Here is a 25,475-nt window from a genome sequence, read left to right on the forward strand (position 1 = left end):
GTCGATTAGGGGAACCTTTAATTTGAAACAAAACCATTAAGAAAACACGTCACTGGGTTTTAACAGTAGTCTCTTTTCCTTATTAAAATCCATTGCTGAAACATCGTTAAAAATACTTCACTGCATCAACAGAGCGCAATGGGCCAAGAGGCGCAATCCTCATCTGTCGGCTCATTCTGGACATCAATAAATCATACAGGCGAGAGAGAGAGAGAGAGAGAGAGGAGGAAGGCTAGGTCTGCTAGATTTAGTAAAAACCACGTCTCACCAATGTGTCACGATTAAATGTCAGAAAATGAAATACACACCTACTTTACAAATGGACAAGTTTATAGAGTAAGACCCACTGAGAAAGAGAGCAGGACAGCACCAGTTCACCTGTAACACACCCCACAAGGACCACATTACCCCCCCCTCCTTGTGTTCTGGATCCCTCCACAGCAACAAGCAACCTGCTGAAACTATTTATTTCTGATTTCCCATCACAACTGTCATACAAGTGAGCCTTACTAAAAAATACTATTATTAACATGATTAAACTAACAAAAGTCTAACATTATTTTCTGATATTTCATCCCACCAATACACTTCACATACAGCCTCAATCCTGACAAAACGATTTTCTCAAGGGCTGCGATAAAAACTGGATTTTAAGTTAAGATTTGTTTTGAATCGTGAATGATTATATGTAAGAGCTCCATCACGGCGAGATGTAGGCCAAAGGCTGAAAGGACATCCGGCTTCATCTATAATCAGTCTTCATTTGTTCCATAGCGGCACCTCACCTCTACTTGGCACAGAAAGACTCAATTAGAGGTTCATTTGTGCCTTCAAACGGCCTTCTCCTCTACATCCCGACAGTAACGGGTAGCAGCGGAGCTCCGAATCTCTGTTGACGAGTCACTACAGTGTATTCATGCATACGTTATTAGACTAACATGGGGCACAATTCATCATTTTTAATAATTAAGGGGTATATTATTCCTCTTCGTTATATTATAATGTTTTTTTAGCACCTGGCTAAGGTCATGCCATAGGGTCATTAAGCTAAGTGCCGGGTTCTACCACAGGTCCAGGTTTTCAGTGTTGGCGAAGCCCGGCTCTTTGCGGAGCTTCCAGTAGGTGTCGTTGAACAGCCACACCTCTCTGCCGGCTTCATCCACAGATTTCCTGAGAAAACAGACAAGAGAAAACTGTTGCTGCCGAGCAATTATTTTTGGAAACATGTTGTTCTGTTACCAATATTTTAAACATTAAACAGGAATAGTTCGACATTTTGGGAAACATACTTATTTGGAGAGAGTTGGATGAGAAGATTAGCTCGCATGTCTGTATGCTAATTATAAAGCTACCACCACAGCACAGTTAGTTTAGCATAAAGACCAGAAACAGCTAGCCTGGCTCTGTTCAAAAGCTATCAAAACCCTCATACTAACATCTCTAAAAGTAACACAAATAAAAAATGTTGGTAATTTACAAGGCTACTTATGTTTTATGTATAAAAGTGAATAAAAATCAAATTAAAAAGTATAATTTTAATGACCAGTTATGTTTGTATATCAACACATCAATCGCGCGATCCAGTCGCCAGAATAAAATGTTGCCATTGTACAATTCTGCAAACTATGGATGAGTTGAATCTCTGCGTTTCTGAACCAAAAACACATTTCATATCAACATTTCTATAGGCGTGTGTGTCAATGTTATAGTGTTTGAATTAACGTTTAATTAACGTTAACGCAAATTTGTTTTAACGACACTAATTTCTTTAACGCAACTTGCGATTTTTAGGTTGTAGCGGCTCAGTTTTAAAGCTAGAGTGAAGATACTGGTATCAGCGAAGGAGGTTAAATAACGCTCCAAACTTGCGCTAAATTTGGGAAAGGACAAACTGCCATGGCCATTTTCAAAAGGGGTCCCTTGACCTCTGACCTCAAGATATGTGAATGAAAATGGGTTCTATGGGTACCCACAAGTCTCCCCCTTTGAAAAAGGTGAGGCAACATTTGCTTGTGTGAATTGTTAAATCTTCCTTACCTGAAGAACCTGGGGGTGTGCTCCTCCCCTCTCTTGGCCATCTCCTTTCTCCTCTCCCTCTGCTTCTCCTCTACCTCATCCTTCATTTTATCTGCTTCTGCTACCTTCCCCTCCTCCAGGAGCCTGATGGAGACAAGTGGGGCAGGGATTAAACAACTGCTCAACATGGAAGATGGTGCAACAACTGGGGTGAAAAGTTGTTGCACCATCTATACACATATATACAATACATATATTTCAGTTTGAATAAATAAAAACCGAGTTTGTACCTCTGGTCTGGTCTGAAGCGTGTGTCTGTAGGCGGGAGGACTGCACTCAGCTCAGACGTCAGTTCGTTTAGTTCTCTGGCGTAACGTGAGAAGCCGTAGAACTGGGGGTGGTCATCAGGCTGCACAGCTAAACAGGAAATGACATCATACATATCAAGATTGGGGACATTATAACATATACATATACATATACATCCATGGTCAGCTCCATCGGGGCCGTTTGAATGCATTTAACATAAATGTCAGTATATGGGTGCTCTACGGTTGTAGCGTCGGAACATTTGACCCCGGAGATGAGCGACGGCCGGCTCGACCGCACAATACGATAACGTTTCCTGTCCGTGACAAAGTTAGCATGCAGCTTTAGCCGTGATGTCTAGCTCTGCTTTTCCTGGTAATGTGTGAAACCCAAAGTGTTTCCATACTTTACTTGATGTGTAGTGTTTACCACTCTGGATTTAACATGTGAGGGTGCAGGTCGTATCCACGCAGACCCTCCAACGTTTTCTACTTTCTGCTCGCTGTGGTTTGTTTTTGTTGATGGATACGGAACTGATGTGACGTCACGTTACTCAGACTACAACAATAAAAGCTGTAACTTCCTTCTACCTCAGCATAGACTCAAAATTAAGCAAATGTATCTGGCATTTAAAAAAAAAAAAAATCTATTTCAAAATCGTAAAAAAGTAGCAATACAAAAGGGAGGCGATCTTTTCCCCACCCCTAATTATTATCACAATATGACACTATAGATGAGACCTTTAAGGACTCACAGGAAGGGATGCTACTTACTTGGCTTCCAGATGCACTTTGGTGTGGGTAGGGTATCACAGAAAATGCCCTCATGCCAGAGGCCTCCAAAACGATGAACCACTTTTCCAGCCCGGTCCAGAACCACACCCTGCACCTCGTTCTTACTGTTGTCGGAGCTCCAGTAGCGAGACTGAAATATGGGGAGGAAAGGGTTGAGGTGGTTAAACGGGACAAGAGAAGTCCATGTGCATTATTTGGACTTCCAGCTGAACTAGCAGTAACAGATGCAAACATTAGAGAGGCTGGTTAGTGAGTGACCGTGCATGTATATGTGTGTGTGTGTGTGTGTGTGTGTGTGTGTGTGTGTGTGTGTGTGTCCTGACCTTGACAAAGGTGATCTTGCAGGTGCAGACGTCGCTCTTTGTGCTTTTGATGACCACCTCACCATAGTGCTCAATCCAGCGCTCCTGACTCAGCACGTTGTGGATACAAGTCACTGCCTTGTTCCATTCATAGTGATCATCGTACCTACACAGATATTAAACCACACTTAATCATTTTGTGCATGTTTTCAGACTTGTTTTTTTTAGGGTTTTAAGAGTTTGGGTTAGGCTCATCTCTCCCTCAACAGGTCTACACTGTGTGCAAGTTTTGGTTGATGAACGCAGTACTGAGCAGCTCCAGCAGATGGCCATGGTGTGTAACACAATCTGTTCAAAACAATCCAACAATGTCTCCAAAAGCTCTCTAAACATTACCACAGCACTGAAAATAATATATCTAAATGTTATGCCGACTATGAAAAATGATTACAATACTTAGAATATTGTCATATTTTGAAGTCATGTCTCCATTGTCCATTAAAACAGGTTTTGTTTTATGTGGATGACTGGCTCTGATTATAATACAGTATATACCATATATGTATAGGAAGTCAACTTTATTGGCTGCAATCCCTGAGTGTTTTCATGCTGCAGAGTTACTACTGGATGCATCTTACTATCAATAAAACCCACATGGCTTTGTGATTTTATGAATGGATGACTAAATTGTCTGGTTTACCATGCAGAACGGAAAACTACGAATTTCAACTACCTTATTCCTGCGATTTTTCGGTTTGGTTTGGACATAAATGAGCTGGATTTGATCAGTAGACTTTTGTTCTATCTTTGCAGAGACTCAAATTAAGCAAATATATTAATTCTAGCATGAAAGAAAATCGATTTAAAAATTGTAAAAACTTTTTTTTTTTAAATCGCGATACATAGGTGAATAATTTTTTTTCACGGCCCTCAAAGATACAATTTCACGCAGGAGTATTCAGTCGGTTGCAATCAGCAACCACACCCCTAGATGCCACTAAATGCTACACTCTGGATCTTTAACATATAAAAGGAAATATATATAAATAAGTTATATCAAAATACAGATTTGTTAACTGTTACACACAAATTGGGGTCCAACCTGGGCGTCACTTGGTTGGAATACAAATTGTGTCGAGTATCGTATGAGCAGTTGTGCTGTATGGTTTATGTTACTACTGTTGTACATCTAGCTGTTATCTGCTGCATTGTGTGGCTGACTGGTGTTGTTAAATGAAGCAGTGGCTCACTTGGGCAGGGTAACATTGACCAGTCCAAAAGAGAGAATCTCCAGCGACTTTCCCCAAAACTTGTTCTTCCATCTCTGATCTGAGAGAGACAGACAGACAAACAGAGCATTAGGTTTACATCTACTCATACAGTACAGGTGGATCCAGCACTCATCACTAGGCACGCAGCTCCTACCTTGACTGAAAGTGAAGTTTTCGGACTTTGCGTGGCAGGCAGAGATGGGTGGGTGATGGCTGACCTGAAAGCACGACGTATTAACGCAGCATTACAGTATGTTCAAAACTCAGATATTGAGATTTGGTCAGCATGTTTCTATATCCTTCTCTGCTGGTTACCTGCTCGCTGACGTAGCGGAAGCCTCGGTCTTCTCTGTAATTCTCGTACGTTTCTCCAAGAACAGGGTTGAAGGGTTTGTATCGATTCCTCCAGGACGCCCAGGCATATCCAGAAATGGAGAACACTGCCACGTAAACCTGGGAACATGCATATTGTTTTTTTAAATTATGAATGTACTCAACTCATCTCAGCTCCTGCTGGTTTAATCCAAGTTAACCAAACTCACCATTCTCTCATATGGATCATCGATCTGGTTGGCGGTGTCCAGCAGCTCGGAGTACTCCAGCTCCTCACTGACTCTCTGCAGCAACGACACTGGCTCATTGAGAGCGACTGGCATGGAGACTCTGGACAGGTCCTTGCCGATGTTGTTGTACAGGATGGTCATGATGCCAATGTGGCTGTTGTCTGTTCCGGAGGCGGGGAGGACAGTGCGACGACCTGGATCACAGCAACACAAATCAATGTGACTAAAGGACATCGAAACAAATTTCCCAGATACAACATTGTGATATTTGGAGTGGATGGTCACGTGTTCTGTGCTCTATGATTGGACAACGGTGTCGCGTGTTCATGCATTATTCATGTTCTGCCTTCGCCGTCAGAGACTGTAGGTGTTGAAAGTGACCAATCAGAGGAGCGGACACATCAGCCACTGTCTATTCCATCCCATCCCCGCCGCCAAAGTCTCAAAAGTCTACTTGACAAGCGAGCGAGTTGAGCACGCGGAGCAGAAATGCTCCATCGTGAGGATGCTTTTCCGTTCACGGATTTTGATACTAATTAAACGCCATACTAGTGTTTAAATAAGGGATAATGTACAGCGAGCCGGTCATTGTTGTGAAAGAATCTTTACTTTGGAAGATATCTAAATTAATCCAGTACAAATGTTAGATTTTTAGCGTGTATGTAGTCAGATGTACTGAAGTAGTGGCATTTACTTTTTAATTTATAAGACACATGTAATGTTTTATACTTCTGGTGAATATAATCCAATCAATATTATTTACATATGTATTCTGTATAGTTCCCTTTTTTAACACCTTAATTTGAACACGGGACGTAGTCACACGTGTATACTTCCTCTAACTTCTTCAAGGTGGTCTGTAGCTCTCCCGTTCTCTTTATACATCCATGTTCAGCTCCATCGGGGCCGTTTGAATGCATTTAACATAAATGTCAGTATATGGGTGCTCTACAGTTGTAACGTCGGCCCATTTGACCACGGAGAAGAGTGACGGCCGGCTTGACCGCATGTGTAGCGTTTACCACATTGGATTTAACATGTGAGGGTGCAGGTCGTATCCACGCTGCCCCCTCCGCCGTTTTCTACTTTGTCGTCTCAGCTCACTGCAGCCGGCTGCCGTTTGTTTTGGTTGACGGATACGGAACGGATATGACGTCACTTTACTCAGACTACAACAATAAAAGCTTTAACTTCCTTCTACCTCCACAGAGACTCAAAAGAAGTAAAGAGATAGATTTCAAAATAATAAAAAAAATTGCGATACATGGGTGAATCAATTTCTAATCTCTGGTCTAAAATCAGTACTGAAGAGCCAAGACTGTTGACCCTGCTGTACACAATAGACATAACTGCACTTATTCACAATATAAACGAGACAACACAATGGTGGCGTTACCAGTATTAGTGGGCAGTGGGCTGGGTGCGTCAGGAGCGTTGCTCAGACTGGCCCGGTAGTTCAGGGTGGCAGTGGCTGAGGAGGAGAGAGGAGAAAGTCAGTTCATCTTGGAGTGGTGGTTGGGCAGCGTGGTTGGGCAGCGTGGTCTGACTGCTACTGGACGGTAGGTACACTCACCGTGGCCCTCTTCGGGCTCCGAGTTGCTGGTGGTGGTGATGTCACTCAGGCCCGACTCATCCGAAGCCTCGGCCTCCGATGAGCTCTCGCACAGGATCACCTCGCTGGCGTCAAAATACTCTGCCATGGAATCTGCCACCGAGGGCGCGCGATGACTGTGACGACCCATAGATGGTGTCCTCTGTGAGGGAGCGCAGAGAAGAAATCAACAGTTTGTACAAAGTAAGAGTTGGAGCCAGACCATTAGCCAACAGGCATGTTGAAGTAGCAGACACAGAGGCAAGAAACATGCAACTCCCGCCACCGACCTGAGCCATAGCAACCACATGACCAACACCGTCATTCATTTGCATTGTCTTGTAACAGACTGTGTCGTGAGGGAAGAATCAAGATGTGCTCTGCTGTGATAGCTTCTGGGAGAATTAGGTCAACATTTTCTCCACATTTTTTTAACGAATTTCATATGCAAGATGAAAAGGAATGCATATGAGTGAAGGCAAGATAATGAAATTGACTCTCTCACACACAAACACAGTACACACCTGGTCAGGACGGACGGTGCAGAAGGATTCCTCAGTAGAGTCAGAGGACAGGGAAAGCGAATGGACTTTGGTCAGACGGGACTGTATGTCAAACTAAACACGCAAGGACATACACACGCGCACACACAAACCAGCCATGCAACACAAAAACACAAAAAAAATCAAAAAATAAATGGTCAGATCATCATGCAGACTCCAGAGCATTCACACAGCACATGGCGTTGATCAATGTGTCACTCTACTGTCTAACTGTTAGCAGGGCCAGAGGACAAAACTGTATCTATGTAGTGGTCTACAGCTATTAAAGTGGCAGCAGACAGAAAATGTTTTGGCATCATTGGGAAGAAATTCCTTAATAACCTTTCAGCATATTGTAATTCAAATGTTCTGAGAGAAAACTTAACTTCTGCACCTCCTGTTTTCAGGCTTTAGAAAATCTAGCCTTTGACGGGAGACTTTGGCCAATCACAGGTCATTTCATTGAGAGAGAGAGAGCGTTCCTATTGGCTGTTCATTCAACGGAGGCAGCGGTCAATCACTCGCAAACTCCGATCAAGCGGTCAAACTAGGCAGCGCTGATCAAATCATATTTGCTCCAATCTGCCTACTCCAGTTTTGCTGTATTTAAATGGGTAGGCTGTTCAGAATAATTACTATGTCCACTTATCATACGATATATGGACATTTGCTGACCTCGATATTGCCCGTTGTGTTTACATAACAATGACACCAAACCTATAAGGTCAGACTTCAACTGACTTGATAGAATACTTTAGGGAGAATGTAATGTGGTTTATATTATGTGTATGTGCTATAAATTAGGCCACTTAATGCATTTAAAAACCAACTCTTTAACCATTTATATTTATGTATATATATATATTTTATTTTTTATATATATATATTTTTTTTTTTTTTTTTTTGTAATATCTAAGGTGGAAGCTTCCCATATTCAATGTTCAATTGTAAATGATTATTAATTAAGAAAAATTCTGGAGGAGCCAGGCTGTAAAATGGTTGTCAATTGTACTGCATAATGTTTCGTTTTAAATGTGCACAATGTTAAGTGAATTTGTTGGCAGTAATACTGATTCTGTAATGTGAAATGAATGCTTTTCCAAAATAAAAAATAAAAAACAAAAAAATAAAAAAATGCCACCAACTTTTTCACCAACATGTTGCCAGAATAAACTGCAGGGTTTTTCCTGCCATTAGAGGACTTGAACATTGCACATTTTTGTTAACACAGCCCGGTAGTCATTTTATTTATTGTTTTGGTTGTGTGGTTTTATTTTATTTATGGTTTCTTTATTTAGGATATTTTAATATTTTTCACAGCCAATAGGAACGCTCTCTCAATAAAATGACCTGTGATTGGTCAAAGTCTTCTGTCACGGGCTAGATTTTTTTAAAGCCTGAAAAAAGAGCCATGAGGAGGTGCAGAAGTCTAGTTGAACACTTGAATTACAATATGCTGAAAGGTTATTATGGAATTTTTGCCCAATGATGCAAAAAACATGTCGACTTGTGTTGCTCACAGTGAGAACGTAGAGGGACACCCAACTGCCAGGCAACCAACAACACAATAAAGCCCAAAGTCACACCAACTGATGTCCCATTGGTTGGAAAAAGACAAGTCCCATGCAGCATGGACAGAGACAAGCAGGCAACTAAGAAGAAACCTCATGCAAAACCAAGCAAGAAGGTTTACTGAGCGCCGTCAGTTTGACAGCAGGAATTAACGAGCCACTCGACTGACAAGACTGTTGGGTTTCAGTGTGAGGCAACGATCCTGCTATTCGTGTCTTTGTGTGTGCGGAAGTAGGGAGAGAAAGACTTGAGGTGTGTTCCTGTGATAACTTGTGCCTGTCCTGCCTAAAAACAGCCCAAACCTGCTTAACAGTTTCACACGGCACCTCACCGACAGACTGTGAGGGCTTGGCCTCCGTAGTCTTTTTGAAGGCAGATACTGGGGCTGGGTGATATGGAGAAAACATCACGATATTTTTGACCAACTACCTCGATGTCAATATCGCAACATTATTGTAGGGTTGACCATCGCTTTCACAAAATATTTACACAATGACATTTTTGATAAATAATAATCAGTAATGCGGATATAGTGACCAAGTGTTATTGGGAGAAAAAAATTCTAGAAATTTTATCTGCCACTTTTGAAATGTCTGCGCTAAATGAAGGAATAACATTTGAGATCTGAAGTCATTCAATGTTCAATATATTTTACATAAAACACATTATATGCATGGTAAATTACAGTGTTCGAATTACACCGTAGAGGAAGGGTAGCTTACACAGTACTGTACTTTCTTTTTGTCATCTATAGCGGTTGCATAAAAACACACAATTTAAATGATTACAATTATTTAAATATTTGCTTTGATTAAAAAAAATCGTCTCATAATAACTGAATGGCACCTCCGTTAACGTTAGTAGCTCCGTTATCTAACCAAGCAGGACTGTGCTGCCCAGTTGCTGCTAACAGTTAACGTTACTAACTCTCGTCCTGTTGATTTAAACACAGGTTTGTTGTTCACAGTAAAGCATTATCAGGGAAAAAATAGGGTGCGTCCCCTCAGGTTTAGTTTCGCCATGCTGTTGAGCGCTTTTTTTTTTCTCTTCACCGTAACTCCGGTCCCAAACAAACTGAAACATGATACAGCATGCGTACGCGTCATTGTGCATGCGTAACTGTCTGAAAGCATCAATAAGAGGAATCGATAGTCACGGAGGCATGAGATGCCAAGAAAGCGGACAACTACGGTTCTCCAGCGTTTCCCCTGCCTGTCAAAGTGGCGGGCGTCCTGATGATTTCACCCGCTACTGTAGTCTAGTCTCATATCATGATATAGATATAATATTGATATATTGCCCAACCCTAGCTGATACTAATATTTTGTGCTAATAATCAGTGTTTTAACTCTGGGACTCCGGGAGGAAAGGGTTAAATTCATGTCAGTCAGTCTTTGTTGTCGTCTGATTTTCAGCTTCAGGAAGAATGAGGATCGTTTTGAGTTTTGTTTCTATGTAGTTCAGCTCTGTTCCTAGTGTGTGTGTGTGTGTGTGTGTGTGTGTGTGTGTGTGTGTTGGTGTGTGTTGGTGTGTGCGTGTATTACCTCAGACAGTGTGCTGCAGAGTGTAGCGAGCTGCTGTGAGGTATTGTCCCTCATGTCCGGGCCGGTCCACGCCTGCCTCAGTCGCTCCCTCTCCAAGGTCAAGACCTCATGAACGGACGTAAGAGACGCATGAACTGTAACACAACATACAGAAACTTTATGAATTACAAAGACAAACCTGTTCATGAACATATGATGCTACCCGTAATAAAGACACAAATGTTGCAGAGAGTAGTGGATAAATAGGTAAGGCATTTTTCAATTCCAAATTCATTGTAGTTTATAAAATGTCAGAAAGCACTGACTAATGTTATTAAAAAGAGTAACCAGAACCTAAAGTGACACTTGAAATAGCTAATTTTGAGTAAACAATATTTTGCTGAGCGCTGCCGCCACAGCGGTGTGTGAGTGTGAGTGTGTGAGTGAGTGAGTGAGTGAGGCGGAGGGAAGCCGGAAGGTGTCAAAAATAAAGAGATTTTGAGTTTTTATGTTTATAAATTACATTTGTCTCGTCTTTTTTCGTCAATGATACTGCATTTGATATCGTCACTGTTAGTGTTTAATAACGTCGGTGCCGTCTCGTCTTAGTCATGGAAAAAAAGGACCTTGACGAACATATTTAGTCATAGTTTTGTTAATGAAATTAACACTGGGCCGCACCCTTCTGAGAAGCAGTGCAGATTTCCTGGTGAAGCTTCTTGGCCTCAGGTGAGGAGACCTGAGGGTTGGACAACTGAGTGTAGACGTAGTCAGGGATGGACTGAACAGACGCCCCCAAACCGGGGTTACCGTTGGTACTCAGGTGGCTGGAGGTGAACTGAAGAAGACAAGACAGAGGAATGGTATAATATCGAACTGAGCAATTCAACTTGTTGAAAAGAGGATGCAACTATATCACAGAACAAAATTAAGATGATTGGCATCACTGCATAGAGAATAAAAGTTAGTCTTACCAAACCCCCCATGGCTTCAACGCGGGACAAAGTCCTGGAGTGACCAAACTGTCTCCCGACCTTCCTCTTGGGTTTCTCCAGGGAGAGATTCTAAAACAGACACCAACAGGGTTACAGCTTCTCTCAAAAAAACAACATTACATTTTTCAACAGTCCTTGTAGACTGATATGTAAATATTTTCCGCCATCTTTACTTCAAATGTTTTCCATAAGACCTAGTAAAAATTAAGAATATCTCATCCGTCTTTGATGCAGCCCCCTGGGGATCCACTAAGGCCTGGGCCACACAGGAAACGCCAGCAGCACGTGGCGGCTGCGGAACCTGTTTTTTATTTCAGCGTCCGTGTTAACAGGTTAGAGCAGCCACACTGCCCGCGTGAGCAGCGTGGCTCGGCTCTCTTCTAGAGATTCGAGGTCTCGCCTATTTTACCGCGAACTGTGCGGTTCACAGCAACAACAGACAGTGAAAGTGATCTATTGACATTATATTGACATCATATACTGTATGTCACAGACATGGAAAAAAATATTTATTTTGAACTCAACACTTCCTTCTTCCGTTTCAAAATAAAAGCCCTCTAGCATTTTTTCTGTGGACAGAATTCCTTCATTTGTTAACACAAGGCTTTTATTCTGAAACATTTGCAGGAGTGTTGTGGAAAATGCAGTGACTTGCACGGCTCCATGAATGAATAAAATACCGGCTTTCAATTGTGGATTATTACTATTATTTACAAATGAGCACACGCTTCTTAACCTTTTTCTGTCTAAAATAAAGACAGTCGGAGAGCGCAGACCTCCGCAAAAGCAGGTTTCATGTACGTCGCTGACCCCCCTGGATCTCCACCAAAATTGAATGGATTGTTCATTGTGCCACACCCCACCCTTCCAAAAAATTTCATTCAGGTCCTCAAGAGTTATCCTCCAAACGGACAAACCAAAAAACAAACCAACGCCGGTGAAAACATAACCTCATTCCTAGGCCTTCGGCCTTGACGGAGGTAATGAAATGAAATGGCCATTATGAAAGGCAAACTCTATGTAAAAAAGAAAGGGCTGACAGCAGCAGCAGCAGAAACGCTGCCAGTGTGGACACCACACGCGCGAGAGACGCAATAGCTCAGCGAGGTAGCCACCCCGCGCTGCTGACGTGACCCATCTAGCCTGGATGCAAGTGTTACAGTATCTTATTCAAATCAACATTATGTCAGTTGATTCATAAAAGCCTTAAAACTACTGAGCTTGCATTAAACACAAGACAAATCCTCTCAGGCCACTGGTTTTGTTCCAGTGAAATATGATTTGAAGCTGTAACCAGATGTTGAAGTTGTTACCAGAGGACTCACCTGCATGCTGATCCTCATCTCCAGGTCTGAGTTCGTGATCGGCAGGCCACCCTCCAGCCAATGGAGTCGCTGGATGAGCTGGGCCAGTTCTGTCAGCTCTGCCTGAGAGCGAGCCAGGTCTGACAAACAGAGGGTCAAAGGTCAGTTTAGTGATTAAGAGAACACGCAAAAAGGTTTTGCATCTGTTCCTATCAAGACAGTAAAATCAAGTCAACATGTTTATTTTTTTGTATTTCAATATTTGTGTGGAGTCGGTCACTGTTGAATATAAGGAAATATGACTGTCAGCCAGGCAGTGGTTCACTCTGTGATTAAAGATTACAGATGGTTCTCACCGTTGGAGGTTGCGTCGATGTCGTGGGTCTGTTGCAGCCACGCCGACACCTTGCTGGTCACCCCTGGGTTAGAGGCGACGGCAGGGGCGGGGCTCGCCATCTCTGGATGGTACATGGATGCTGAGCTGGCGTAGTGAGCAGGCTGGTCGATCAAACAGATCACAGTTAAAGTCAGAATTAAAACCAATGACTCACATTTTCTTGTGTTTTTCTTTTAAACGACTGTTACCCTGGGTGACACTGTAAATAATAGGTTAACAATAACAAACATTTGCTGGTCACTGATTCTCAAATGTGAGATCTCCATCTCAAACAGTCAAGCAATAATTGAGCGATTGATGAACAATTAAAACAGTTATTTAAAAGCCTAGCGGTGACCGCTTTTGTGACAAAGAAGCCATTTCCAAGGTCTTTAAACTGATAAGTTTTGTATGTAGAAGGTTAGTATGCTAATTTTGGTTGTATGAGTAAGCATATAATATACTGGTGGTGAAAAAAAAAAAAATCATTAGTTTAGAGCTGATACCACTACACTATCAACCACCTCCCACAATTATTTGTGCTTTGTGGTTGTTACCATAGAAACAACCCCATCAGGGGGCTTTCTCTGATGATGATAAAATGTGTGACATTAACTTGAGCGGGATTCTCCACTGACCGTTGCTCTGTTTGTCTGGGAGAGAGTGGACATGGTCTGCGCGGTGTTCGGGCCCAAGGAGAGAGCATGAAGGACGCCATGGTGGACGCTCATCGCCTCGTTCTTCCTAAATACACGGTGGGCACACAGCTTGGTCAACCAGATGTAGAAGATGTCATGGCTCTTTGCCTAACATGGAGGAAAGGAGAGAGAAAAAAATAAATAAATGAATAAAAAGAAGGACACATGGAAATTAAGAAAGAGAGGAACAAGGAGATGCAGGCTGAAGTTTATCCAGATGGAAGCTCTAGATTTCACTGATGTGAATTATGAGTAACTATTTTCTCCTAAAGTTTAGTTTTGCAGATGGCAATGTTGTCGGTGTCGTTAATCGTTCTGCAACCACCTCAGAGGTCCTGAAATCTTTCTGAACTGTGCTGCGTAGGTTACCTTGAGGTGGTAGAGGTTGTCTCCAGCATCCAGGTCTATGCCTTTGGACTTCTTGTTGATGGACATGACAGCCAGGCTGACGTCCAGAGAGCCATGGAGCTTCCCTCTCTGAATCTAAAAACACAACATTTTAAATTCAAGCAGACCACACTGGAGCCAACAGAACAAACACAACAGAGGTCACGTGTAGTGTTAGCAGCTGCATTTTTGCTCATGACTTACGTCTTGCTGCGTCTTTGAGTACTTGAGAAGTCCTTTCTCCAACAGGAAGTATCTCTGAAAAAGACCAATCACAGTGAAGGTTAGAAACAAAAGGCTCACTTAAAAAAAACAGCATCAGTTTAAGTGTACGCTATATATAGAATATTTTATGCGGTTTAACGGTTTAACCACCAGGCTCAGTGATTTTACCCTGCAGAACACAAGGTCTACCGCTGCCTTGATCAGTTAGTGGTTTGTAATCTCTATAAACAGATTCTGCATTCACATGTAGAAGCTGTAGGCAACGGGACAGGATATTGGCATCGGAAGCATTCTGGTTTCCGTTTGCAGTCCCGAGTTGTATTGACCAATCACGTTCAAGCAGGCTTTGGTTGAATGCAGGTAAACAGTCCGTGTGGAAAGCAAAAGAAGCGGAACGTATTGGCAGATATTCAATCTCTGAATCCACCAGCTATCGTCTGACAATGATTTAGCTTTTTATTAGTTTAAAATTAGCTTGTAAAACTGGCTACTCGTAAAACAATCGGTACACGTCGTCTCTCAACTCCAACTCCAGTCAGTTGCTAATCGGACTGTAAACAATGAGCAGCGCATGGAAAAGGAAGTCTGCCGGCTACACCGGAACCCCAAACTAAGCGATCGAGGCAGCGCTCGACCAGTCCGGTAAAATTACTGTTTTTTCAATGGAGTCTGGCGGCTTTGGCGAGAGCATAGAGGGTTACAATGGCTTCCCTGTTGGAAACGGCTGTCCCACGGCAAGGTAAACCGCCGAAAATATTCTAAATATATAATAAACACCTTTTTTTTTTTTAGGTGGCTTAAATATGTTTTGGTGCTGCCCGCGTCCACAGCTAGTACATTGCTTTGCTCCCGGGCTGGTACCTTATACAACCCCACTTCAAAAGACCAGAACTATCCATTTAAGAAGGTAAAACAGCTCAGTCTAACTATCATGTTTATGTTGAATGGACAATGATTTACAGCAATAACATTGAAAACCTGAGCAAACAGAGCAGAAAAGATCCTGTACGATGTGTGCCATCCTCACCTTGTGCCAGCCTTTGAGCGGGTACTTCCTCTTCTTCATCAAGTATCCCTCACAGATCCCAGGGATGCTGAGGTCCAGAGTGGAGCCGGGAACTGAATACATATCTAGTTGCTGCAGGTCGTCCATCACCTCCCAGTGACGAGACTGACGCAGACGCAGAGGAAACACTTTAATCAGTACAAAATGACATTGATGAGATGCAATGTATATAGAAAGGTATTGATAAAAACAGATGTATATGTATTAATTATTACCCAGCTCTTATATGACTTTCTGTTTAGGCTACAGCTAAGGCTGATGACATAATAAAATATCCTCCCTACTTTATTGGCAGAGGTGTTACTCTTTGAGTAACTAGAAGACAGCTGAATACAGCCAGTAGGGAGTTTAGCATCAACTTTAAAGAAGACCTATTATGCTTTTGTACTTTTTTCCTTTGACTTTAAAAAAAGGTAGGGCTGGTAAAGATTTTAGAAACATTTGTTATATTAGTTGAAATTCTCATTACATCCTGACAGCAACCAATAAATCAAATGCTCTACACAAAAAGAAAAAAAATACAGTATCTGTGGCTGTCGCAGGACTGTAATAAGCACTTCCAAATCATTTCATTCGGGCTGAATGCCTACCTGCCAGCGTGCACTCGGAGGAAATATTAATTTCTGGCAGATGCCAGATGTGCATCCCTACTAAAAAAACACATTACAGTCAGATTCTGTACCTGTGAGGTCTTGTTACCTGTTTTGAATATTTGGAGGAGCCGGTGCTGCTGCTCCGCGAGTGGCCAGGTTTGAATGTGCTGGCTGGGGATTTGTCAAGGCCGCTGATCAGCGATTGGCTGCTGCTCAGGGGGGGCGGACACACCTGAGGGTCCATTGGTGCGATGTGATGAGTAAAGCGTTGCATGGAGTTAGAGGACCTTCAGGACAGGTTGTGTCGCATGGCAAAGTGCACGGCACTGAGGAAGTCAACAAAAAGTGTCAACAGTGCAGTGATAAAACATTGATAAATGTACTGTAACGCAATCAAGTTCAAATTCCAAAATGAGATGAGAGGCACTTTGCTGATGATGTTATTAGCCATCTTTAACATCTTATTTATATTTTCTTACCCAGCTCTTCATCAAATAAGATATGCCTTAATGGATGCACTCACTAAATGTGAAGGTGTCCATTAAGGAATTATATATGCCTCTAGTTCTAAACCTTGGTCGTCTTATATTGGCTTGTAAAATTCAAACAAGGCATGTTAAACAGAAAGGCCAGTCATATAACATCAGGCTGGACACTTAAAAAAACAATACGGTACACACAGTTATACAAGAGGAGTAAAAACTACCTTCCCCTTTCATCAGTGGTGATGTAGGAAGTCTGAAAGTCACTAGATCAATAGGTGAAATAGACAATGAAACGCATAATTAGGATGAAACCACAGTCAACAGATGGCCCACTTTCTCCTTCAGCAGATGAAAACAGCCGAGAAGAGGAAGTGTTCCATGTTGAAATTACAAGACGAACGATTCAAGAAGCCTGACCAGATTCTGTTGGCAGATTGTTGCAGATGGCTGGCTGCCATCATCACATGACGGTGTGTTCAAAGAAAATCTGATTTATTTTTTTTCCCCACTTTAGTTCAGGATGAATAATTACACCTAAAGCCCTGGATTACATTAGGACGATATGACAATATAAATGCAATTATATGAATTTGTCAACCTTACTAAACCATTTATACTGTAGTATCGGAGTGAATTGGGGCATTGCAGTCATGTTTAAATTTTAGAATATCACTACACTGTATATCGACGTATATATTTATATACCAATATGTAAAATGTCATATCCAGTGATAGAAGCTTTTATCCATATCGTCCTGTCCTACACTGAACGCAAAGTGCACAACTACAGTAAGTGTTAATACTGATGACAATGTAATAAAACATAACGAGGCAATTTAAAGCAACTATTAAAATCAGAGAAGCCTTGGTGACACAATAACAAATAAACCACACCTGTGTTGGCCTGATACCTAACAAGCTGCTCCCCAAATAGTCCACGGAAAATTCCTTTAACTTTCCCTCGAGAATAATTGTAGAACCGCAAGAATCCCCCTAAAAAGATCCTCTTTAAAAAGACAAAAAAAACACACCATAAAAAGAAATCCTTCAGCATCAAAATCCTCTGAGAAACTGTGTTACACTGAGAGCAATGTCACAGCTGACTAATGATGCACTGGTCAGACTGGTGCATATCAGTGCCAGTGGGTATCTGGGCGGGGCTGAAAGTAGAGCAACACTCTACCTGACCGAACAGGCCTGCCGGCTCTGTCATCACGAGGATGAAAAGATCTAGAACAGATTTCTTTCAGCATTAGAAACATACTGTGCGAGAGATCTGAACTGCATTCAATAATAAATTCTGCCCTACAAAAGCAAACAGTAGCAACTACTGTGTTAAATTATGATTTAAAAAAAAAAAAGGTGCAATGTGTAAGATCTGGCCACATGATCCAAACGAATAGGGTACAGCATTTCACCTCTTCTACTGGGTCCATTATATCTACATTTACAGTCATCAATTATATATAAAAAAACAACTACTAACTAACAGCTGGGCTTAAGAATATGCAATATTCAACCAAACTGCTGAAAGTGAGAGCCAGTCAAAATAACACTGATATCTTATAATCTTCACGTGTGGTGTCAACCTATAGTTTACGTTAGCCATCTGTGTGTTTACTGTGACAGTGACCTATATTACAAGACAAGACAGGCCGGGGCTAGCTGGTTATCATGCTCATTTCAGTAGATATCTCTGCAACACAACACATAGACGTCTTTGACATAACGTCAACACTGTAACCTCTTCACATTTTGTTGATAATATTAATGTTTAAACTAAAAATTCTGGCCAGATCTTACACATCGCACCTTTAAAATAGCTCAAAAATAAATAAGGGGGTTAGCCTACATTTCATAGAAGGCTAAATCACTTTTAAATGTCATCAACATTTTACTTTTGCAGCAGAACTACTGTTGTTAGGAAAGTTACATCAATAGAATAAAGGTTTAGGGATAAGTCTGGTAACTTTATTTTTCTTATCGTCAACAAATTAATGTGATGAAATGCACCGTCAAGCAATTACTTCGTAGTAGTCAAAGATCCAGTAAACCATGTGGTTCTTGGAAGGAGTTTTCCTGCTTGTTGGAACCAAAGAAGACGAAGAAGGATGGAGCAGAAAGAGGGCCAAAACATTCCCTGCATACTTTGCACTACACATCACTGTATGATTACATCTTAGTTACAGACTCATTGTATAAAACATTCCAAACACAAAGTGATAAGTGTATTATTGTTGATGCACACCCATGTGAGGGACATTGTTGACAGAATTGACATGCCCTCTTTTTTCTTTTGTTTGTTTTGTTGAATGAGTCGATGACACATGAGCTCCTTCCAATAATGATTTGAAGCTGCCATAATTACACTGCTAATCATATGGAAGAAACGTCGGTTCATTATACATACTGATTTTTTTTCATTTACCTCTAATGGTGTCTGACCATGCACACAGCACAAAACTATCTAAATGACTAGAAACTACTGGAAGTGAGATCTAACTCTTTAACATTGACATGAAATGAAGATTTTATAGCCAAGAAAAAAATAAATCAATAAATACATGCCGACAAACAAATAATTTGCATACTACACAGCTGTGTTGAATACTCGATTCTGATTGGTCAATCACAGCGTTCTGTAATTTCTGTATAACAGACCGTTGCTATGTATAACAGACCGTTGCTATGGGCGCGGCTCTGATGTCAGACTCTGGCGGACCGTTTAGGATTAGAATTTATTTATATTTTTGAATATAACTAAATGTTTCTAGAGCAGCAAATCACTATACAAACTCAATATCTTACTGGAAACTAATCTATAATGTCGATAAAACAAAATCATATTCCTGAGTGAAGTTGATACAGAATTAACACAGACATCGGTCAGTATCAGTCCTTCCTCCTGTCCTCCTCCATCAGTCAGTATCAGTCCTTCCTCCTGTCCTCTGTCCTGAGGGAGGAGGGGCTGCTTTGTATCAGCCAGCTGATCAGTTAGTTTACAAGAATTTTAAGATACGTGACAAACTAAGCTAAACGGTTAGACTACATACAGACCGCTTTAGTTGTAGCTTGTTTCTAACTATTCGCCAGTAGCCGAGCTAGCGCGCTGTGCTTGTGTAAACGTAGCAGCGGTGGATGAGACTGAGGACAGAGCAGATTGAAATATTGTTTTTCTACACGATAACATGTTTATGCTTGTTGAACGGGTGCATTGATAACGTTCTGGCTGGTTCAATACTCAGGTTTCGGTACCCATCTCTAACGATCATTCAACCAGAAACAGTGAAAACTAAAAGATATCTACAAGGTAAACTGCGGCTGCACGTACCAGGGATTTAATGTCACATCTTTTGACTAGGGGGTAAACATCACAGAGGACCATTTTTGGAAGGCACAGCAGCATCTTTATGAGCTCAGGAGGCTATGGAAAGGTAGCCTGACACTCAATAGCTACAATACATAGTTGAAAGCATAAACATCATGTATCACAGTGAGGTATTCTAGCTGTAGGCAAAGGCTGTATAGGACAATATTGTGACCTACAGGTTATTGAAGGTATTTAGAACTCAGGAGAGTGGTTATCACCAAGGACTCAACTCTCCTCTCTCTCCTTCAATCTCCTACTATTTTGCAGCAGATTCAGAAAGAACTCTCACACATCCAGGTTAAGAAACAGCTCCTTCCCCCAGACTGTCACTCATGTACAGTGCCCCCCTAACTGTCCTCCATCTGATGTCACAGCCCAGCTATGATACGTGTATGTCGAGTCATTAACAAGGACCGAGGAGGAAGTTTGGAACAACCATGAGAGGTATGTGGTCTGACCAGCCTCAGCCTTGGCTGAGATGCAGCCCTGACAGCAGTGTTTAACACACTGTACCAACAACTGTATCCTTGCCTGGAGCAGAAAACAAGGCCATGTGTCATCTGTAGAATTTCTGTGAACTCCTTCAACAACATGTTTCCCATAGTTCACTAGAGATGCTGTCACCAACAAGATCCTCAGCTTCAAATCCAGGGGTCTGAAACATTGCCACACAGTGGCTACAAAAGGCTAAATGTTGTGACTCTGGAACATTCCAGGCATTTATAAGCCAATAGTGTTTTGTCCCAAGGCTGAATGATAACCAGATAGCCAGTTTGAGCAACAGACCCATGAGTTTGAAGTAGGGCGGCACGGTATATCGGTTCATTATCAACATTGCGATGTGCGCACAAGCAATAGTCACATCGCAGGACGTGCAGTGTCGGCAAGTCAACTCAAACACGCCATCTACATCTTTTTTGCGGCTTGATACAAAAAGGAAAACTTACGGTTTTCATTTTCCATGACTGATCCAGTGTTTCCCATTAACTACCTACAGTCTAGGTAGGCCCGCCACAGTTTCATAATGAAACTGTCAGAGACGGCTGCTCGGTGCGGGCGCATTTCCTCCATGGCGGTGCTCTAGTAGGTCGGCATGGAAACGCCCAGGGTAAAGGTGGCCCGCGTCCCACGTCTGTGAGCTTTAAACGTTACACCATGGACTAGTGTTGGCTGCACCCTCTCTCCCTGCCGAGAGGGATGGGGCTCCCAGCACGACTGTCGGCAACCCACCCGACCTGATTTGAAACATGGAGCCCGTGGTGTTAACCATGCGTTGTGGGTGTGACTTTTTTTGCCGTCTTATCAACATTCATATCCATACAACCAATGTGTTTATGATGTTTACTAGAGCATGAAATTGTTTATCTACCATCTTAAAATTGCTCCTCAGATGATGCATTTACCTTTAAAATGTACAAAACTTAGGGGGATTATTCCTGTATCTTTTTTTCAAATGCAATATTCATTGCTGAACAAAAAAAAAAAGATTGCAATGTCAGTTTTTTCCAATATCATGCAGCCCTAGTTTGAATGCTTATCAAATTCAGGATTATCCTCTAAAACGTTGAACTTGGTTCAACTGTTTTTAGTTTTTTTTGCCAGACACCTCCGTGCATCCCCACTGTCGCAACTCAGTAGAGTCATTGAAATTACTGAGGGCTTTTTTCACACATTGCCAGCATCATTCGGAGTAGGGTTGCAATTAACGATTATTTTCATTGTTGAAAAATCGATTAGTTGTTTGGTCTATAAAATGTCAGAAAATGCTGTAAAATGTCAATCAGTGTTTCACAAAGCCCAAGATGACATCCTCAAATGTCTTGTTTTGTCAACAACTCAAAGATATTCAGTTTATTGTCATACAGGAGTAAAGAAATCAGAAAATATTCACATTTAAGAAGCTAGAATCAGAGAATTTAAACTTTTTTATCTTAAAAAATACTCAACCCAATCAATCGATTATCTAAATACATAACTAATTAGTTAGAATGACAACTAACCGATGTAAGCACACTATCAAAATCAGTCAATTGGAACTTGCCCAGCATAGCTAATGCATCATGATGAAACACACGTCGGCACTGGTTTATGTTCAAGTTACTTCATTTCAGATTTTTAATAGTGTTAAAATGGCGGAGTGGTCTGTGAATCCTTCCTGGCGATGCATTCATGCGCTGAAGTGAAGGTCTGACAACAGACCTTTGCCATTCAGCTGCCACATGGCACTGCATTCATAAGCTATGATGTTTAACTCAACACAGAATAATTAGCAGACATGAATTTCATTAAAACTTGCACACAAACTGACCGTTGAGTAGAATGGTCTAGGGAAACAATTTCTAGGTGGAGGACAGTTTTAGCTTCACAACAGCACAAACAAATTCCTCTACATCAAAATCAGATCTGCGCTACCATTGGATGATCAGGGCTGGAAGACCTTCATACTAACTCAAAGACGTTACTGTGTAAAGTAGTGACGCTTTGACAGGAAAATGTCAGACGACGACTATCACGATGAGCTGCTCCGACGAGGAGACGATTACACATTATACATAAAGACTTTTGTAGCGTATCAGTTAATGAAGCTGAGGTGAGCACGGCAGGACAGGGAAAGGGTAAGAAGTGGAAACACTGCAGCTATCGATCAGATGGCAGATGCTGCTGGAGCTGAAAATCTTTCTGATGAACGATGAAAGTGGTTTTAGATTTCCTTTGTTAGTCAGACTTACAGTTATCACAGATCCACTATTTTTAAAGCTGAAGTAGGCAGATATGATTTTGAAACAGTCACTATGTTTGAGTATGTCCGGTGCTCCTAACGGCATCTACAGGACCGGAGGAAAACAAACAATCAGAGCCAAGCTGGAGCCTGGTCGTCTCTGAGCAGCTGTCAATCACTCACAAACTCTGATCAAATGGTCAAACTAGGCAGCGCTGATCAAATATGAATCAATATTCTATTACAGTAATGCCTATTTCTCTCACCAAATGTTTTCAGAAACACCTTGTAGTGTACTGTTAAGCTGTAAATTAGGAAAGTTTGCTCAGTTGCAGCACTTACAGATTTCAAATAAAAGGGGTGTGTGTGTTTGCTTCCTGAAAAGGATGTTGTCATATACAGTACCCCTTGCTCATGCCTCGTCCAGGATCCCTCCTCTCTCCTCCACATAAATAAGCGAATTGAGACAACCTACATGATGGCAGACCAGACCAATTTCCAGGTCAAGAAGCTATGACATAAGGTAAACAAGAAAAAAATAAAAAATCTACAACTGACACTACCTACAGTAGTAGCTATGGGAACCATGGTACAACCTGATCCAACCAAATATCTGATTCATTAACAGATGCAGATTGTATCGCGTGTTCTTTAAGGGAAGTGCCATCCCGAACAATCTGTTCTTTCACATTCATGTCCATGTGATGTCACCTCAGACAGAGACGAGACCTGACCAGACAGGTTCCTTTCTCGCTCTCTATCCTCCATCTTTCACCCCCCCTCCTTACAGGAATGTGCCAGAGCAACATGCACAGGCCGTTTGGTCACATGTGACTCAAGGGAGTTCTCTTTAGGGTTACAACACAGTGTTTACAACCCAACTCTAGAGTTTTGGGTGCAGTTTTGTTTCAATATGTAGAGGAAAGTGAAGTGCTTAAAGCTGTCTAAACCTGTAGTTTATTACGGCAAAGACAAGCAACACCAACGATGTATGAAAGAGAGAGGAGCACTCTGTTTTTCAGACTTTTGTGACAGTCTCCAAACTCTTTCTTATACCACCTACACCACACTAAGGTAAACAAAACACAACAATTTGTATTTTCAGGTGATTATACACTAAAGAAAACACTTATTATATACTATTTCTGCCACTATATCCCCCTACTTTACATCAATTGGCAGCCATTAGAGCTGGGTTTCAAACCTCAATTTTGTTTTGTTACAGACTGAAATGTGTGAGTAACGAAAACTGTTGAGTACTATTTTTTCCAGTCAATTAATCCTATAGTTGTTATTTTTTTTAATTAGTCAATTAATTGTTTAGTGTATGGTATGGTATGTCATGGAAAAAATTAAAAAATGCTCATGACAATAAGAGCCCAAGGCAAATGTCTTGTTTTGTCTGACCAACAGTCCAAAACACAAAATGTGCAATAGTATAGAACAGATGAAAGGGAGCAACTCCTCACATTTGAAGAACTGGACTCACCAAATGTTTGATATTTTTGCTTGCCAACTGCCTTCAACAATGAATTGATTACCAGAATTCTTATTTATTTATTTTCTGTCGATCGATTAATCGATTAAATGACCAAAAATGTTTCTGCACTAGATCAGATAGTCTTGATTTAAATCACAATTTGCGCAATTTTTTTGGACTATTTTATTTAGGCAAACTTTGGCATCTTTTCTCAAAAAAAAAAGGACCAGTGTGTTCTTCAGAGTCCACCTTCTTTCACCACCATGTTTCTAAAGTAGCCCAGAACAGACAAACCAAACCAAACCAAACTAGAAAACCTAAGGAATCCATTGGTACCAACCATGTCATACTATAGCTTGCTGTGAAGGAGGTGAAATAACGTGATTTAATTTAATTGGATCAAGATGAATTATTTTAATCAATTGAGAGACCTAGTTGTTAGTGAAATGAGATGCTTCGCTCTCTGTTTCTAATGTAAAAGTAATACATTAGTTCAGCAGGAGCCCAACAAAACTTTTTCTGTGTGAATTGAGCAGCAAACACAGCAGTGTAGAAATCTACCAAACACACCCAACTGGAACTGGTGAGAGGAAGAGCATCCAGTCACACGGGAGGGTGTGTGTGTGTGTGTGTGTGTGTGTGTGTGTGTGTGTGTGTGTGTGTGTGTGTGTGTGTGTGTGTGTGTGTGTGTGTGTGTGTGTGTGTGTGTGTGTGTGTGTGTTGGGGACAGGTAGGAAGCTTAAACAGGTTTGGTTTAAAAGTGAACAACACCCCAAACACCGCCATAGGAAGGAACAGCATGAGGAACACTATAGGAACACATTACATATACGGTCCATAAGGAGATTTTTTTGCTTTGAAAAAGTTAGGCTTCCTGTTAAAACATTTGGCACTGGCTTGTTTCACATGGTAAAAAAAAAACTAACGTTACACACCCAAAATGCTGCAAAACAGCCACAATTAATAAAAACAAAGAGAGATTACCTTGCAAACACCGTGACAACACGCGTGAACACACTGCAGGCCCCCGACCAAACCAACCACCAAACCAGTCCTTTAAAAGTTTCTTTCTCTTGGAAAGTAAAACATTTAACTTGTCGTCGAGCGTGAAACGATTTAATTGTCTATTTTTGTGAACTCACCTGTGTTTATTGCGACGTACTGGAACGCACCGACTGAAGTGATGAAAACCTCTGCTGCTCGCTGCTCTCCGCTCTCTGCTGACTGACTGACTGGTGGTGGAGCCGCCCTCCTCTGCCGCTCGCTCTGCTCTCGCTCTCTGCTTGCGCGTGGC

The 25,475-nt window shown here is 41.5% G+C and overlaps 1 protein-coding gene across 2 annotated transcripts; it reads right to left on the reverse strand.

Annotated features, from left to right (window-relative positions):
• On the reverse strand, positions 1 to 25,475 carry LOC141780048 (oxysterol-binding protein-related protein 7-like). 2 transcript variants are annotated; one of them, XM_074655113.1, is made up of 23 exons: positions 25,324 to 25,475; positions 16,234 to 16,453; positions 15,496 to 15,639; positions 14,448 to 14,501; positions 14,226 to 14,339; positions 13,797 to 13,964; positions 13,139 to 13,280; positions 12,804 to 12,922; positions 11,458 to 11,547; positions 11,165 to 11,321; positions 10,505 to 10,638; positions 7,371 to 7,463; positions 6,829 to 7,009; positions 6,652 to 6,726; positions 5,235 to 5,449; positions 5,008 to 5,145; positions 4,847 to 4,910; positions 4,672 to 4,750; positions 3,443 to 3,587; positions 3,099 to 3,249; positions 2,307 to 2,433; positions 2,038 to 2,160; positions 1 to 1,170 (listed from the first exon to the last, which is right to left on the reverse strand). In XM_074655113.1, the coding sequence occupies exons 2-23, from the start codon at positions 16,399 to 16,401 to the stop codon at positions 1,062 to 1,064; spliced, it is 2,790 nt and encodes a 929-aa protein (XP_074511214.1). In that variant the 5' UTR covers positions 16,402 to 16,453; positions 25,324 to 25,475; the 3' UTR covers positions 1 to 1,061. The 2 variants fall into 2 exon arrangements, with proteins under 2 accessions (XP_074511214.1, XP_074511215.1); XM_074655114.1 differs by lacking the exon at positions 7,371 to 7,463.

This window comes from Sebastes fasciatus, chromosome 13 (genome assembly GCF_043250625.1).
Source record: "Sebastes fasciatus isolate fSebFas1 chromosome 13, fSebFas1.pri, whole genome shotgun sequence".
NCBI classification, from domain to species: Eukaryota; Metazoa; Chordata; class Actinopteri; order Perciformes; family Sebastidae; genus Sebastes; species Sebastes fasciatus.